Source organism: Choloepus didactylus, chromosome 4 (genome assembly GCF_015220235.1).
Source record: "Choloepus didactylus isolate mChoDid1 chromosome 4, mChoDid1.pri, whole genome shotgun sequence".
Classification (NCBI taxonomy): Eukaryota; Metazoa; Chordata; class Mammalia; order Pilosa; family Megalonychidae; genus Choloepus; species Choloepus didactylus.
This window is the reverse complement of record NC_051310.1, coordinates 60,798,018-60,816,544: the sequence shown is the minus strand read 5'-3', so window position 1 is coordinate 60,816,544 and position 18,527 is coordinate 60,798,018. Positions and strand designations below refer to the sequence as shown.

The following is an 18,527-nucleotide window of genomic DNA, read 5'->3' as shown; positions in this document are numbered from 1 at the left end:
GTTCTCAACCCCTTGAAAGTACACATTAGAATTACTAGTGTATCTGTTAGTGTTTCCCAGTTCCTTAAACTCTGTACCTATTGTACACCTCATGGTATCACTGAAGGGACTCATTCTCTGAAGATCAGATTTAGGTTATTGTGCTTCCTTTTGGGATAGTCATTACCATGCAGCTTTGTCACTTTAAGCGATGCGTTAGCAACACTATTAAATTTCTGGATGAAGTAAAATCATGACTTTAAAAGCAGTGATACTCGAATGATGCTGTCTACTAATGAAGAGTTAGTGAAATAAAAACTTCAACTCTATTGAATTACTAAAGTCACATATTAACTTTTGGTAAAACAACTGGTACATCCTCCAGAACAGTTTGCATTTTCAGGCCTGTCCACAGTGACTGTGGGGCTCACCTCCTCCAGTCTGTGTAGTAGAAGTGATCTGCATAGCTAACAATGCTGAATGGGTAGTTGAGGTTGTTTTGAATGACACGCCGTCCAGGTCCATCAGGTAGTATACATTCCAGTTTTTTGGTTCCTTTTTAAAACATCAAAGAGGGAAAATGAGATCCTTTCATATCATTCGGTGGGGAGTGGGGGGTTGGGGAGAACTCCTTTGCCAAAAATGGTAGGGGCAGGTAGATTTCCTCTAAAAGAAAAAGGTAGAATAGGAAATCTGTTCCAGTGCTCATTCCCACTGTAGGAAGGAGTTACCTATTAATTTAGCCTATCAGAAATATTACCTGCATCTGCCCAGCAGAGCAGTTTGGAGAAGGGGTCAAAGGTTAGACCATTGGGTAGTCCAATGTCTTTATTCACCAGAATTCTTCTGTTTTCTCCATCTAAAGACGACACTTCAATTTTAGGAGCTTCTCTATTCCAGTCTGTCCAGTACAAGTTGCTGCAGATAAATTAAAATCAAGACAGTAAAAAAATAGCTATACAGCCTGTAGTAGGCATTGAGATGGACTACCACATCTTGTATTTACACCCTTAAGCAATCCCCTTAAGTACAGGCTGGATTTAATAACTTGATTTCAGCAAATAGAATGACAGAGGTGACTGGGATGTCACATCCAATATTTGGTTTCAGAAAGACTGTGGTTTCTGTCCTGGTTGCCCTCTCTGGCTCTCTCACGTGCTTTGAGGGAAGCCAGATGCCATGTTGCAAGCTATCCTACAAAGAGTCCCATGTGCTAAGGAACTGATGTCTCTGGACAGCAGTCTGCAAGGACACGAGGCCTGCTAACAGCAACGTAAGTGTGCTTGGAAGTGGGTCCTCCCCAAATCGTGCCTTAAGATGACTGCAGACCAGTCCAGTACCTTAATTGCAACTTTGAGCCAGAGGCACACAGCCAAGCTGTACCAGATTCCTGACACACAGAAACTGAGAGTTCATAAATGTTTGTTGTTTTAAGTTACTAAGGTTTGGGGTAATTTGTGACACATCAGTAGTTAACTAAGACACAGCCATATTCCACCTTTACCTGCATCACTTGGTTTTCTAACATGATTGTGACTATGTGGAAGAAGTCATTTTTGTCTCTGTCAAAATCCTTACCTCTGAGACACCCCTGCAGGCACCCACAGAACCCTTAATTTGTTGAAATCTTAAATAGATCTTGGGCTTGGAATCAAAAGAAATAGTTGCTAGGAATAGTTTAACTATAGGAACCATGGAAGACCTGGGCCAGGGATTTGAGAGGGAAATTGTGCTGTTTTCTTCTTTCAGGGAAAATGCTGTTTGGCACTTGCTGAAGGGGAATCACTTGTCCTGTACCTGATACCCAAGGGTGGAGGCACTGGGCACTTTGCCTTTTAAATGTTGTTAAAAACAAAATATTCATTTAACAAACATATCCGGAAAACAATATGTTCCCTCTAATTGAAACTACGTTTATAGTTTTTAGTTTTAGCGTCTATTATAGTTTTAGCAGTTATCTCTTGATAAGAAACAAAGTTCTGCTTTCATCTTTAAACTCATGGCTGTGATCTGCCTAGAAGTGTGCCTTTTCCTCCAGATTCTGAAGCACATAACCAAGGTACCACTGCTCACCAACTGGCAGCTTTCTTTCCCCAGTTTCCGCTTTGAAACCCTAGTTTTGGCTAAAGTGCCAAGAGGAAATAATGAACCGCCCAAATGTCAGAAAGGCAAACTTAATAAAAGAAATGTTCAGAATTGAGTTTTTCACTAAAAATTTCTGAGGCAAAAATCACTGCTGAAACAAAAGTTTAAGGTTTTCTTTTCTCTTCTGAAAGGGCTTCTCAGGAATTTCCCTTGGTAGGAACAAGTTTCTCAAGGTATAAAAATCCTCTCTGCTTCTAATAAATATTAGAACACTGATAAATCTGTAAATTCCAGTTGATGACTTTAGCAATTACCACAGACAGGGAAAAAATTTCACTTGACTTTTGCTAAATGAAAATGAGAAATGAGGCCAGAGAAATAAAACATCAGATGTCTGAGTTTGGTACTCTGTTCAGTGGAGGTAAATCCTACTGAGGCATTAACATAGTTTCTGAACATGTTGCAGAGGGAGACCCGCTTCACTTCCAGTTTAAGTGTTGTCTCAGAGAGGCCTTGCCTGATCCTCTGATTGACAGTAGCTCTCCAGTCACTCTCACAAAACTCTTGGTGAATTCTCTACATACCACATCACAAAATTTTTTCTTGTTTATTTGTTAGTTTACATCTTATTTCTTCCTAATAGGAGGTAAGCCATGTGAAAGAACAGACCCTGCCTTTGCCTGGAATAGTGCCTGATACCCAGTAAATATTCAATAAATATTTATAGTAGATATTTGTTAAATTAATGAACTTGAACTTTTACTCTCTTCTGACCCTCCCCACACTGCCTTTAAAATCCGTGAGCTTCAAATCAGGATGTACAGGTAACAGAGAAGTAGGAAAGCCCAGCTCACCCTCTGACTGGATCCACAGCGATAGCTCGAGGATTCACCAGATCTGTGTGGAAGAGAACCTTGCGCTCAGAGCCATCCAGCCGGGCACGCTCTATCCTATCCAGGCCACTGTCCGTCCAGTACAGTGTCCTACGGAAGTGATCAATGACAAGTCCTTCAGGGCTTATCAGGCCTGGAAATAAAGCAGAGGCAGGACTGGAGCATTTGCAGGGTATGAAAGGTGACCTGGAAGCAGAGAGGTCTACTATGTTTGAACAGTGTTTAAAAAAGAAAAAAAAAGTCCTGAAAGTCTCAAGTCCCAAGAATCAGATTAATGAGAGGAATTTATCATTTTTTTCCAGATACCTCTAGTTTCTTCTAGACAAGCAGAACTACCAGCCTGATGGCACTAAGCAGCCATGGTGCTGGGGCTGGCAGCAGAGACTGTCTCCACACCCCTGAATTTTTGCTTTGAGCCCTTAACTTTTGAGAGGCTCAAAGGTCTTCATCACCTTTTCCTTCCTTACATTTGAGCATATTTGTTTACAGAGTGGCTGGTGTTGTACAGCTCAATAAAGTGACTTAATGTCTCCCTGTTAGACTTTGACATAAAATAGGCAATAACTTGAAATTAGTGGCATCAAATGAAATGCGAAGCATCAGTTTGTGACTCTGCTGACCTGAGTTAATGATGGTCTCTGGCTCTGCTCCTGGTTCCAATCTGGCACGGCTGATTGTTCGTCCGGCAACATCTGTCCAGTACACCATCCTCTCCTGGCAGTCGTAGTCAATTCCCACGACTATGGAGCCCTTCATGAACCAAGACATAGAATTGGAAGAAATAGGACTCCTTGAATTTCACCCAAGTTCATGTTCAACAGTTTTGCTCGTACATGGCCACAGTGAACACCCTGTGCTGTGGTCCTGTAGTCAACTTGCTGAGCAGGGTGGTCAGACGGGGGCTATGGAGGCCAGCTTCTGGGGTCAAAGCCAGGGTCGCCACTTACTAGCTGTGTGACTTCAGGCACTTAACCTCTCTGTTCCTCAGTTTCCTCACTTGCAAAATGAGGATAACAACAGTGCCTATTTCATATGGTTGCTAGAAAAATTAACATCAATGTTTGTAAAATATCCTCGTCAGTAATTAGTAACCAGGAAGCCCTCAATAATTGCTGTTACTGTTGGTAGTAAAAACAAAAGTGATTTCTTGAGGAAAAAGCCCCTTAGTGATTAGAGGACAAAAGCTTGTAAAAATAAATCCTTAATATTTTACTGAGCAAAACTGATCCCTTTCAAATGTTATCACCTTTCTAAAGAAGTTTTCAAAAATTTGCCAATATATGCCCACAAAATCTACCCTCAAAGGTGCATTCACCCTTGCCTCCACCTCTGCTTCTTACTACCAAGCAATTCTTAGGTTGTACTCTCATAGAAAAGAAAAAGTCTGTAAGTTAATGGATTAAGGAACTGGAGAATGGTGATCACTCAACCTCTGACTAAGGAGGACTCCCCTCCTTCCTTATTGCAGAAAAGCAAATGACAAAGTCTTTTAAAAATGCTGAGTCTGGGTTCTTTATTTCCACAACTGCTTCATTCAGTTTCTAACCCAGACACCCAAGCTGGCTGCTCTGAGAAGCCCAGCAGATGTGCAGAGCCATCACTGAGAGGCAGTCTGGCTGTCCCTGAGGTCACACCAGCTCCCTGCCTGCCTAACAAAGCCTCCTAGTGCGTGGCTTGACTTAGGCGTCAGGAAGAGTAGTTGGCACAAGAAAGACCATATGTAGCAGGATTTGGTTCCTTTAGAAAAGTGGGTAGTTTATATGAGAGGACCTGAAGGTCAGTTACAATTTTAGTTGAAAATTAAAATTAAAAGTTGGCTGTCCCAGGCAAAAGTACACATCCATATGGGCTTCCATTAACCCAGGGGATCCTGAGCTTCCATCTTCCTGGGGGATTCTGGGCTTTGTTTACCCATTAATTCATCAAGTTCAAAATTTATTGGGGAAAAAAGTCCCCGTTTAAAGTAGATTCCCCCAGGATGTACTTACAATCCAAGTCCAATTTCTCTTTCCGTTTTACCCCCCAACCCCCGCCCTCCCCCATCAGGGGCACTTTCAGAAATACAGTTAAGCCATCTGACATCAGACTGGAATAAACGGAAGGTTAGCTTGAGATCATGGCAATTTCTTAATTTTTCACTTATACAGAAACATTTACAAGATGGCATGCTAGTGTTTGCTGGGCAGGGTGGGGGGGGGACTTGAATCTTAAAAAAGAAGGAAAGACATCTAGGGCATGAAGTTTAGAAACGGAATCAATTTTCCATTGTAAAGGTCTAGGTGATGCCTTTAGGTGCCTTCCCCTCATGTTAGAGAAGAAATTCCTCTCCATGGAAAACGTGATGTCTTGGCAATAGGGGCCTGCTGGTTCAGGAAGCAGCAAGCAACCCCTTGGGAGAGCTCAGCTCATCCTCTGCCAGCATCATACTCTCCCCAAATCTTCATCTATAAAGGAGTCAGAATAAGTAAGGAAAGAGGCTGATCAAAGTTATAGAACCAAAAGGGGAGGGGAGGGAACTGTCACAGTGAAGCAATCCTTGATTAATTCTGATTGATTTCCACATGGGGTTTCTCAGCCGATCACAGACGCCACACCTTATAGCTGGTCATCCTGTATAGTTTTTTCTTCCATAGTCTCTGGAGACGTCTATGACATTCAGAGAACTCTGGGGACTTTGGTTAAGAATCTGTCAATTCCTCCTCCATTCTTCCTCCGTATCCTGACAACTCTGAAATTCCTTTTCCACATATTGGAAACCCCATGAACCAACTGTAGAGAGCAGCCTTAGTCAGACTTGACTCCTAACAAGAGTCCCACCTTCTGTAGAGGTGGGGTGGGGTGGGGGGCCTTCCTTCCACTGCATAACTGGCATGATCCCCTCTGAGGGGATCTCACTGGGCCTACAGGAAGTGTGGCAACCCCCACCCCCCAAACCCTGTTTGCAGCCTCCCCCCACCCGCGGAATCTACTTTACATGCAGTGACAGCAGGGTCTTGGCCGCATCCTTCTGAAGCCTGGTGCCATTGAGAGGCAAGTGGCCAATCTGCTGGCCCTGGGCATAGAGCAGGAAGGTGCCCACAGACGGAGGGGTCACATCAGGACGTGGGGTTGGCTGGACTGTGGGTGGAGCTACTGTAGGTATACCTGCAGTGGAAGAGTGGGAAGGTGTGAGGAGGACAGAAGAAAGGAAACAAGGGCGAGGGGTGCAGGGGAGGGAGAAAAGTTACTTTCCCACATACCAGAGCCTCTGAAAACATCAAAAGTTCTTCACCCTACCTAGACTGATGTGCTCCAGATGTTCTAAAAAAAATTCTAATTTTTAGGTTTTAAAAAAAGGATTTGTAAATGCTGCCAATTACTAGGGAGGAAGACAACAAAACACTTCCCCCAGAACAAAGCAGGATTTTTTTTTTTTTTTTTTGGTGGTTGCTTTTCAAAGGAAAAACCAGAGCCAGCATTGTGTTGACAAACTTCTCTTTGGAGCCCTATCGCTCTGGGCTGGAGAGGGGGATAATCACATGTTGAACTGAATTCCAGATGTTCTAATTACAGAAACTGCTAATGACAAAACCAAACATTAAATCCAAATTGCGATCTTGGGTGGACTAGATTATTAATCAACAGAGCAAATCAGAACAAAGTTGGTAACATTACATTTGGACTCCATCACCTACGATTCCTCTGGGAAAGCAGGAAGTTAGTGAATATGATCATCAGAGTTCAATGCCACCTAGCTGAACTCTTAAGACTCCCCTGGTTTGGGGGAAGGCACCATATCTCATTAGTGACTTCCTCCATTAGACTTACTGTGATCCCTTACTTCCCCGCCTTCCTGCACTGTTGGCAGCTTCCCTATAGAAGCCCTCTCGGATATAGCTGAGGTGGGTGGGGACTGGCCCCAGGAATGCTTACACGCAGGGGTGATGCCTGGTTGGGAGCGAGTGCCTGGCACCTCTCTGCCGTCTTTATCCACACACCAGCAGAAGTCACTCTTCCCGTGGCACTGCAGGGGGGTGAAGTGGCCAAGGTCATCACACTGGGGCACGTACTGGTCATCCCGGGGCGTCCCTCCATAGTGCTCCAACAGGCTCTCCCTCCAGCGCTCACAGACTGTCAGGGGCCTCCGGGTGGGCTCTGAGCAGATGGAGAAGAAAGCCTTTGATTGGGAGCCAAGGTCAGACGCGCGTATGTCAAGAACCCCAAGCCTGGCCTCCTGGGCCTTCCCCTTCCCAGTCATTCACTGAAGGCTTAGCCAAGTCCCTGGGCCTGGGCTAGGGCAGCAAAGGTACCCTAAGTTCTCTGTGGAAATGAGGAAAAGGGGTCAACTGATGACTCCGTTTCCCCAGGCCAGAAGGATTTGTTATCCAGGCCCAGCCACATCAGGAGAGAATGAGAAGAGCTGAGATCAGGGTACAGGGTTCACTCAGCCTGGGAAGGGGATGATCTTCCTGAGGGCAGGAGAGGCCCACCCAGACCAGCCTGCTAGGGCCCATGGAGCACATACGCAGGCATCTTTTGGGGACTTGGTGGCCTTATAATGCTTAAAGCCAATTTTTATTCTTTCTCACTTGCTTCAAGCTCTAGGACCTGCATCTGGGAGGGCGATCTTGAGACTGACCAATGTGCATCTTAGAATGTATTAACTGAATGCCCAACTTATGTGGCCTTCAGTATCCGTGCACTGGAAAACTATACCGAGTATAATTAAAAGTTATGGTAATTAGTGTGCGTGTGCATGTGTAAGTAAGCAGAGCAGAGGTGGTAGTGAACTTACAACTGACTCCTAGACACTTGATTCCTAGAATTCCATTGGCCCCATTCCTTCTGGGATTACCTTAAAACTGAACCCTTTTCTGCTGGTTTCAGTTTCCTGCCACGTTGCTCTGCCCTCTCTTTTCTCCAGCATCCTCCTTCCCTGCCCTAACAGCTCACCACCATCTTAAACTCCTGTTAGTTTCTTGACTACCAGCAGTTTTCTCCTCGACTTTTTCAAAGGGCTAGTGAGGTTCTGTCCTCAAGAGAGATGGTTTTCCATCTGGATTCTGCTGCAGAGTTGTCTGTTGAAATAACTTTTTCACTAATTTATGACAGTAATACCTGAAGAACCTTAAGTAAAAAGAAGTGCTTCTCCTTCCTTTATAATTCCTGCAACTCAAAGTTTATGGTCTCCAGACTCATTTATCGAAGTACCTACTTGACATCACCATTTGGATGTGAAAAAGGAATCTTAGAAGAAAACTAACAAAAACTGGGCCCCTGCTTTCCCCAAACCTGCTCCTGCCTATAGTCTTTCCCCTATCAGTAGGTAGCACTTCCATTTGTCCACTGCTCAGGCCCAAAACATTGAAGTCAACCTTGACTTCTCTCTCTCTCCTTGTCTCACTCTCCACATCTGCTATGTCAAGAAATTCTGTTAGCTTCTTCTGAGGGTCACTGAGGCCAGTGGATCCAGGAGCTCCCCCTCCATGGTTGGGGTTCCTCTGCCTTCACCTCCTGGATGCAGAAGTGAGATCCCCCCCGTCAACTCCTCTTTCAGATGAATGGACTTTTCAACTTCCAGGAACACATTCAGAAATGTGGGACTGACTCACTCATCACAGGAAGTTCAAACTATCTCTCAGCATGAAAGAAACTGCTGTTACTTAAGAGACTATACTTGTAATCAAGTTGAAATGATCAAATTACATGTCTTGAGCAGTTTGTTTATGTATTAAACTTACTCATGAGTATTTTTTCTATGGTATTGTTCTTTCTATATATAAACACATTATTACAATTAAAAAATATATGCAGTTTAGCAATGAGACTTTTAAAAGTCAACAGCAGAGGATCAGAGATCCAAGGTAGCTGATTAGAGAGAGGCTGGGCTCACTTCTCTCCCAGAAAAACAAATAGGGGTCAGGCAGAAACTGTCAGCAACAATGAATCTGGGGCTCTGGATATTGGAAGAAGTGTGCTACATCACCCTGGAAAGTACAGGACGGGAGACCTGGAAGCTGTGGTGAGAGAACTCAGCAACCCCCCACCCCCCACCTCAGCCCAGGTCCCCAGTGCCCATCACCCACTCTCAGGGCAGAAAGCATCTGGTTAACCAGTCTCTGGGGGCAGGCAGTTCCATACTGAAAGGGCAGTAAAGGTCCACGCTCCCAAGAACAGGGTGCAACATAACTTAGCATTGTGCTGGCTTTTGGCAGGCAAATTTGGACTGCTGGAACCACCAGTGGTTTATACTCCCCACTCAGCTTCACTATGCTGTTAACTGGAGTTTCCAGGGAGCTAGCTAAGAAGCCCGCCTTCTGAGGGCTGAGGCAAATAGATTGCCAAAGAGTGCCATCTGCTGGCAGGTGAGGAAAACACACCTCCAGGAAGACAATAAAAGGCTTTTGAGCAAGAGAGATATATGTTGGGCAGGCCAGAAAGTACACTCTTGAGAGAAATTAGTCTTTTAGGGATCTTTCCCTGACCTTCTCCCTGGAGCCTTGTGGAGCTAGAGTGTGCCCCCTTTGGGGGTCCCTGGCCCAGCCCTGGTTGTGTAATACTGATGAACCAAGTGTCAAGGAAGAGCAATAATAAAAACCCAATCAACAACAGCTTTGACAAGAGAGAATCTGAACTTCAGAGTAAACTCACCAAGATAATCTGATGCCCAGATGTCAGCAAAAACTAATAAGCCATACCAAGAAACAGGAAGATATGGCCTAGTCAAAAGAGCAAATCAAAAGTTGGAGGAGATATAGAATCTGGAACAATTAATCAAAGATCTTCAAACAGATTTTCTAAACAAATTAAATGAGATGGCTAAAGAGACAAAGGATAGTAAGAAGATACTGGGTGAGTATAAAGAAGAATTTGAAAGCGTGCAAAGAAAAAATCAGATCTTATGGGAATGAAAGTCACAATAGATACAATTGAAAATACACTAGAATTATACAACAGATTTGAACAGGCAGAAGAAATGATCAGTGAGCTAGAAGACAGAGCATCCAAATTTGAACAGACAAAAGAACAGAGAATAAAGAATGGGAAAAATTGGGCAGGGCCTGTGGGAAATGATTGGCAACACGAAGTACACAGATATTCACTTCATGGGTGTCCCAGAAAGAGAAGAGAAAGGAAAAGGGGAAGAAGGAATATTTGAGGAAATAATGGTCAGGAACTTCCCAACTCTTATGAAAGCCAGGTCCAAGAAGCGCAACATACCCAAAACCAAATAAATCCAAATAGGACTTCTTCAAGACACATACTAATCAGAATGTCAAATGCCAAAGATAAAGAGAGAATTCTAAAAGCAGCAAGAAAAAAGCAATTCAAAGTATACGAGGGATATGCCCAATAAGACTAAGTCCTGATTTCTCATCAGAAACTATGGAGATGAGAAGGCAGTGGTATGATATATTCAAGACACTGAAAGAGAAAAACTGCCAGCCGAGAATTTTCTATTTGGCAAAGCTGTCCTTCAGAAATGAGAGAGAGTTTAATATAGTCATAGATAAACAGAAGTTGAGTGAGTTTATTAACAAGAGACATGCGCTAGAAGAAATACTAAAGGGACTCCTGCAGGCTGAAAGGAAAAGACAGGAGAGAGATGCTCGGAGGAGAGTGTAGAAATGAAGATTATCAGTAAAGGTAACTAAAATAGTAAAAAGAGAGACAAAAATATGATGTAACACATAGAAACCAAAGGATAAAAGGGTTGAATACTGCCTTTACAGTAATTACATTGAATATTAATGGATTAATCTCCCCAAACAAAAGACACAGACTGGCAGAATGGATTAAAAAAAAAAAAAAAAAAAAAAGAAGAGCCTGGATAACTGGCAGAATGGATAAAAAAATATGCTGTCTACAAGAAACTCACCTCAGACCCAAGGATACAAATAGGCTGAAAGTGAAAGGCTGGAAAAAATCCATGCAAACAGTATATATTTAAAAAAAGCTGTGGTAGCTATACTAATATTGGACAAAATAGAATTTAAATGCAAAGCTGTTATAAGAGACAAAGAAGGACATTCTGTATTAATAGAAGGACAATCTACCAAGAAGAAATAACAATCATCAATATATATGCACCTAACCAGGGTGCTCCAAAATACATGAGACAAACAGTAACAAAACTGAAAAGAGAAACAGATGTATCTACAGTAATAATTGGAGACTTCAATACACTACTCACATCAATAGATAGAACATCTAGACAGGGGATCAATAAGGAAATAGAGAACCTGAATAATTTGATAAATGAACTAGACCTAATGGACATATACAGAACAATGGATCCCAAGAGAGCAGGATATATATTCTTCTCAAATGCTCATGGACCATTCTCCAGGATATGTAGAATCACAAAACAGGTCTCATTAAGCTTTAAAAGATTGAAATGATACAAAACACTTTCTCTGATCATAATGGAATGAAGCTGGAAGTCAAGAACAGGTGGAGTACTGGAAAATGCACAAAGTTACGGAGGTTAAACATCAAGCTCTTAATCAGTGGGTCAAAGAAGAAATTGCAAGAGAAATCAGTGAATATCTTGAGATGAATGAAAACAAGAACACAACATATCGAAACTTATTGGATGCAGCAAGGTCAGTTTTGAGAGGAAAATTTATAACCCTAAATGCCCACATTAAAAAGGAAGAAAGAGCTAAAATCTAAGACATAAGTACACCCCTGGAGGAACTAGAAAAAGAAGAGCAAACTAGTACCAAAGCAAGCAGAAAGAAAGAAATAACAAAGATTAGAGCAGAAATAAATCAAATTGAGAAGAAAAAAAAAAACAATAGAGAGCATCAACAAAACCAAAAGTTGGTTCTTTGAGATCAACAAAATTGACAAGCTCTTGGGCAGAATGACAAATTAAAAACGAGAAAAGATGCAAATAAAATCAGAAATAAGAAGGGGGACATTACTATTGACTCCACAGAAATAAAAAAGATCATAAGAGGACACTATGAACAACTGTATGCCAACAAATTAGACAACTTGGATGAAATGGACATTGTCTAGAAGCATACAAAAAATGCATACCAACTCAAGAATAGAAGATCTCAACAAACCAATCACAAGTAAAGTGTTTGAAACTGTCATCAAAAACCTTCCAAGAAAGAAAAGCCCAGGACCAGATGGCTTCTCAGGTGAATTCTACCAGTCATTTCAAGCATTAATACCATTCTTGCTCAAACGCTTCCAGAAAATCAAAGAGGAAGGAACACTACCTAACTCACTGTATGTAGCCAAAATCACCCTAATACCAAAAGCAAATAAAGACACTACAAAAAAGGAAAATTACAGACCAATCTCTCAAATAAAAATGCAAAAATCCTCAACAAAATACTTGCAAATCATATCCAACTGCACATTAAAAAATTACATCATGATCAAGTGGGTTTTATCCCAAGCATGCAAGGGTGGTTCAACACAAGAAAATCAATCAATATACCACATTAACAAATCAAAGGAGAAGAACCATATATTTGTCTTGATTGATAAAGAAAAGGCATTTGACAAAATCCAGCATCCTCTCTTGATAAAAACACTTAAAATAGGAATAGAAGGAAACTTTCTCAACATGTTAAAAGGCATATATGAAAAACCCACAGCTAACATTGTACTTAATGGTGAAACACTGAAAGCTTTCTCTCTAAGATCTGGAACGAGACAAGGATGACATCACTACTATTATTCAACATTGCAAAGAGTCTTTGCAATTTGCAGAGAGTGAAAAGTGCTTACTGCCTTGATTGGTTTGTTTTGATTAGCTCCCAGCATTCAAGAAAATCTCTATCACATCACTAGCTGTATACAAATTTAAGAGGCATCCCAAAGACTAAACTCCAGAGTTAACACTTTAAAATATTAAAATGTGCAGCGTACAACACAAGATTACAAGACAAACAAAGAAACAGGAAAGTGATGGCTGAGCCAAAGGAACGAGATAAAAATCCTGACACTACCATCAGTAAAGAGGATTAGATTTTGGACTTACCAAAGACTTTAAAATATTGATTCTCAACATGCTCAAGGAGAAAAAGGAAACACAGAGAAAGAACAAAAGGATATTAAGAAAACAATGAATGAGCAATTTGGGAATCTCTCCAGAGAAATACTGGAGTTGAAGAACATAATAACTGAAATGAAAAATTCCCTAGATAGTTTCAACAGCAGATTGGAGGTGGAAGAAGAAAAAAAATCAGTAAACTCATAAACAACTGAATGATTTAAGCTGAGGAGCTGAAAGATAAAAGAATAAAAAAGAATGAAAAGAGCCTAAAAGACTTGTGGGACACCATCAAGTGCACCAATATACACATTATGGAAGTCCCAGAGGGAGAGGGGAAAGGGACAAAAGGAACATTCCAAGAAATAATGGCAGAAATCTTCCCAAATTTAATGAAAGTCATGAATATGCATATTCAAGAATCCCAAAGAACCCAAAACAGGATAAATTCAAAGAGAACCATATCCAGACAGAGAGAAATCAAATGTCTAATACCACCAACAAAGAGAGAGTACTGAAAGCTGTAAGAGAAAGGCAATGAGTTACATACAAGGGAATCCCAATAAGATTCAGTGCTGATTTCTCATCAGAAACCTTGAGGCAAATGAAAATGAAAACACAACATTCTAAAACTTATGGGATGCAGCAAAGGCAGTGCTGAGAGGGAAATTTATAGCTCTAAATGCTTACATTAGAAAAGAAGAAAGATCTCAAATCAGAGACTTTACTTGAAATCTAGAGGATCTAGAAAAAGAACACAATAAACCCAAAGCAAGCAGAAGGAAATAAAGCTTACAGCAGAGATATATGATAGAGAATTGAAAAAAAAAAAAAAAAATAGAGAAAAGCAGCAACACCAAAAGTTTGTTCTTTGAAAAGATCAATAAAATCAATAAACCATTATCTAAACTGACAAAGAATGAAACAGAGAGGACACAAATAACTAACACCAAAAATGAAAGGGGGGACATTACTATCAACACTACAGAAATAAAAAAGGACTATAAGAGGACACTGTAAATAACTGGATACCAACAAATTGGATAAACTACATGAAATTTAAAAAATTCCTAGAAGCACACTACCTACACTATCTCAAGAAGAAACAGATCTCAACAAACCAATAACTAGTAAAGAGACTGAATTAATCATCAAAAACCTCCCAACAAAGTAAAGCCCAGGACCAGTTGTGATACTGGTGAGTTTTATTAAACATTGCAAGAAGAATTAACATCTATCCTGCTCAAAATCTCCAAAAAATTGAAGAGGAGGGAAGACTTACTAACTCATTCTGAGGCCAACATTACCCGCATACCAAAGCCAGATAACGATAGCACAAGAAAACTACAGATGAATATCCCTTATGAATATAGATGCAAAATCTTCAACAAAATACTAGCAAACTGAATTCAACAGCACATCAAAAGAATTATACACCATGGATCAAGTGGGAGTCATCCCAGGTATGCAAGAGTGGTTCAACATAAGGAAATCAATCAATGTAATACATCACATTAAGAGAACAAAGGAAAACAAAACACACAGTCATCTCAATTGATGCAGAAAATGCATGTGACAAAATCCAGCACCACTTCTTGATAAAAATACTTAGAAAACTAGAAATAGAAGGAAACTTCCTCAACATAATAAAGGTCATAGATGAAAAACCCACACTATATAGACAGTGGTGAAAGACTGAACACTTTCCCTTCAAGATCAGGAACAAAATGAGGATGATCACTGTCAACATTGTACTGGAAGTTCTAGCTACAGCAATTAGTTGAAGAAATAAAAGGCATCCAAATTGGAAAGGAAGATGTAAGACTTTCCCTATTTCTCATGACATATCCAATATGCAGAAAATCCTGAAAAATCCATAACAAAGCTCCTAGAGCTAATAAATGAATTCAGCAAAGTAGAAGAGTACCAGATCAACACCCAAAAATCTGTAGTGTTTCTATACACTAATAATGAACAACTGGAAGAATAAATCAATTAAAAAATTCCATTTTCAATAGCAACTAATATAATGAAATATCTAGGAATAAATCTAACCAAGGATGTAAAGAACTTATACACAGAAAGCTAACAGACATTGCTAATATAAATCAAAATGGACCCAAATAAATGGAAGGACATTCCATGTTCATGGATTGGAAGATTAAATATTGTTAAGATGTCATTTCTACCCCAAGCGATTTACAAATTCAACAGAACCCCAATCAAAAATCCAACAGCCTTCTTTGCAAAAATGGAAAAGCCAATAATCAAGTTTATATGGAAGGCTAAGGAGCCTGGAATAGCCAAAATCATCTTGAAAAACAAGAATGAAGTTGGAGGGCTCACACTTCCTGATCTTAAAACTTATTACAAACCATAGTACTCAAAACAACATGGTACTGGCACAGGGACAGACACAGACCAATAGAGTTGAACTGAGAAATCAACCCTTATATTTACATCAAACTCATTTTTGACAAGGGTGCCAAGCCCGCTCAATGGGAGAAAGAATAGTGTCTTCAACAAATGGTGCTGGGGAAACTGGATGTCCATGTGCAAAAGAATGAAGGTTGACTCCTACCTCACACCATATACAAAAATCAACTCAAAATGGATCATAGACATAAATATAAGATCCAGAACTATAAAACGCAAGAAAACATAGAGAAGCATTTTCAGGACCTTGTATTAGTCAATGGTTTCTTAGTCTTTACACCCAAAGCACAAGCCAGAAAAGAAAAACAGATAAATGGGACATCATCAAAATTAAAAACTTTTGTGCCTCAAAGGACTTCAGCATGAAAGTAAAAAGACAACCTACACAATGGAGACAATATTTGGAAACCATGTATCTGATAAGGGTTTAATATCCAGAATATATAAAGAAATTCTACAACTAAACAATAAAAAGACAAACAACCCACTTAAAAATGGGCCAAAGACTTGAATACACATCTCTCCAAAGAAGATATACAAATGGCCCAAAAGCACATAAAAAGGTGCTCAACATCACTAACTATTAGGGAAATGCAAATCAAAACAGGAGATACCATTTCATACCCACTAGAATGGCTGCTATTAAAAAAAAAACAAAACAGAAAATTACATCTGTAGGGGAGGATATGGAGAAATAGGAACAGTCTTTCATTGTTGGCGAGAATGTACAATGGTGAAGCTGCTGTGGAAGACAGTTTGGTATGGAATTACCATATGACCTGACAATCCCACTTCTAGGAATAGACCCAAAATATTTGATAACAAGAACTCAAACGGATATTTGCACACTGATGTTCATAGCAGCCATATTCACAAATTCCAAAAGATGGAAGCAACCCAAGTGTCCATCAACCACTGAATGGATAAATAAAATGGGGTATATATATATACAAAGGAATATTATTTAGCAGTAAAAAAGAATGAGGTTCTGATACATGTGGCAACATGGATGAACCTTGAAACCATTATGTTGAGAGAAACAAGCCAGACACTAAAGGACAAAGATTGTATGACCTCACTGATATGAAATACTTAGAATAAGCAAAATCTGAGTCAGAATTTAGAATACAGCTTACCAGGGGACGGAGTAAGGGTAGGGAATCAGAAGTAATGCTTAAATTGTACAGTTTCTATTTGGGTTGATCATAAAGTTTTGGTAATGGATAGTGGTATTGGTGGCACAACATTGTGAATATAATAAATTGTACTGAATTATATATTTGAATTGGTCAAAAGGGGAAATTTTAGGTTGTATATGTGTTACTAGAATAAATTATTTTAGAAAAACATAAGACTGTACAGCAGAAACAGTGAACCTTATGGTTATATGGGCTATAGTTCATCATGTTCTTTCATGAATTTTAACAAATGAACTGTACTAAAGCAAGGTGTTAACTATAGGGTGGTATATGAGAACTCTATTTTATGCATGATTTTTCTGTAAATCTACAACTTCTCTAATTAAAAACTCAACAGCAATGTTTGCCTGCCAAAGTGTATTCCCAACTGTCATAAGTCATAAATAAACGTAACTTTTTATTTAAGTTATGTATTAGTTAAAAAATTAAAATTAAAACAAGAAAAAAGAAATCCTGTCAGTTCTGCTTTCAGACTATGTTCAGAGTATCTTCGCTTCTAATTACCTCTACCCCTACCACCCTGGTCAAAGCCCTATCATCTTGTGCAGGGTTACTGCAATAGCTTTCTCACTGGTTTTCCTGCTTCTGCCCTGCTCCCCGCCACTGCCAGTGTAAGATAAACCAACAGCTAGAACAGTCCTTTTAAAACACAAAGTCATTTCATTTTGCTTCTTTGCTCACAACCCTCAGCTTCAAAGAACAGAGTTGGAAACATTACTATTGGGCTCCAGCACCTACAATTTCTCTAGGAAAGCAGGAAGATGGTAAATAAAATCCTTGGAAGTCAAAGTCACCTAGCTCCAGATGCAGCCCTTACTCTCTAGCTAAGGCAACTTGGCAGGTAAACTCACTGCCCTCCCCACTATGTGGGACCTGACTCCCAGGGGTGTAAATCTCCCTGGCAATGCAGGATATGACTCCCAGGGATGAGCCTGGACCCAGCATCGTGGGATTGAGAACATCTTGACTGAAAGGGGGAAGCGAAATGAAACAAAATAGTTTCAGTGGCTGAGAGAGCTCAAATGGAGTTGAGAGGTCACTGTGGCTGGCATTCTTATGAACTATATAGATAACCCTTTTTAGATTTTAATGTATTGGAATAGCTAGAAGTAAATACCTGAAACTAACAAACTGCAATGATTGTATAACTATGTAGCTTACACGGGGTGACAGTGTGATTGTGAAAACCTTATGGATCACACTCCCTTTATCCAGTATATGGATGGATGAGTAGAAAAATGGGGACAAACACTAAATGAAATATAGGGTGGGATGGGGGGGCGATTTGGGTGTTCTTTTTTACTTTTATTTTTTATTCCTATTTTTATTCTTTCTGGTTTAAGGAAAATGTTCAAAAATAGATTGGGGTGATAAATGCACAACCATATGATGGTACTGTGAACAGCTGATTGTACACCATGGATGATTGTATGGTATGTGAATATATCTCAATGAAACTGAATTTTTAAAAAAGTCACCTAGCTCAACTGTAAGACTCACCTGTCTGGGGGAAAGCCACTATCTCATATGACCCATGGGAAGCAAAGCTCTATTTAAGATCATATGGTTCAAGGAGGATCCTGACTTTCTCACACAGATGTGTCACAGGGAACCCAGAGAAGAAGATGACATTTCCTCAAGCACTAAGTGTCTACTCCAAGGTGGGATTCCCAACACTGCCTTGACTCCACATCTCAAACTCAGAGGATTCATCTTGGTTCAAGTATCACCAAACCAGGCATGTGTCTTTATTTGGAATGCAGACACACAACACAGGCAACTCCTGGGCAACAGGTGATTCAAATCACTCACATGTATGCATCCGTCTCATTCCTCACTATTGGAAGTTACTTTGTTCTCAATCCACAGATTTATTCCTCTTCTGTTTCTTATTGGCAGGGGTTTAAATATTCTGAAATCTTGGGCACAGAGTGTTCC

At 40.3% G+C, this 18,527-nt stretch overlaps 1 protein-coding gene across 2 annotated transcripts in view; it reads right to left on the bottom strand.

Annotated features, from left to right (window-relative positions):
• The window catches only part of NID2 (nidogen 2), a 94,025-nt gene that overhangs the window by 1,540 nt on the left and 73,958 nt on the right, over nucleotides 1–18,527 (bottom strand). For both annotated transcript variants that reach the window (XM_037832715.1, XM_037832716.1), the window contains exons 14-19: nucleotides 6,870–7,091; nucleotides 5,932–6,101; nucleotides 3,578–3,707; nucleotides 2,919–3,090; nucleotides 740–897; nucleotides 411–534 (exon numbers count right to left, since the gene is read on the bottom strand). In XM_037832715.1, the coding sequence (XP_037688643.1) occupies nucleotides 411–534; nucleotides 740–897; nucleotides 2,919–3,090; nucleotides 3,578–3,707; nucleotides 5,932–6,101; nucleotides 6,870–7,091 (976 nt within the window). The remainder of the gene's footprint in view (nucleotides 1–410; nucleotides 535–739; nucleotides 898–2,918; nucleotides 3,091–3,577; nucleotides 3,708–5,931; nucleotides 6,102–6,869; nucleotides 7,092–18,527) is intronic.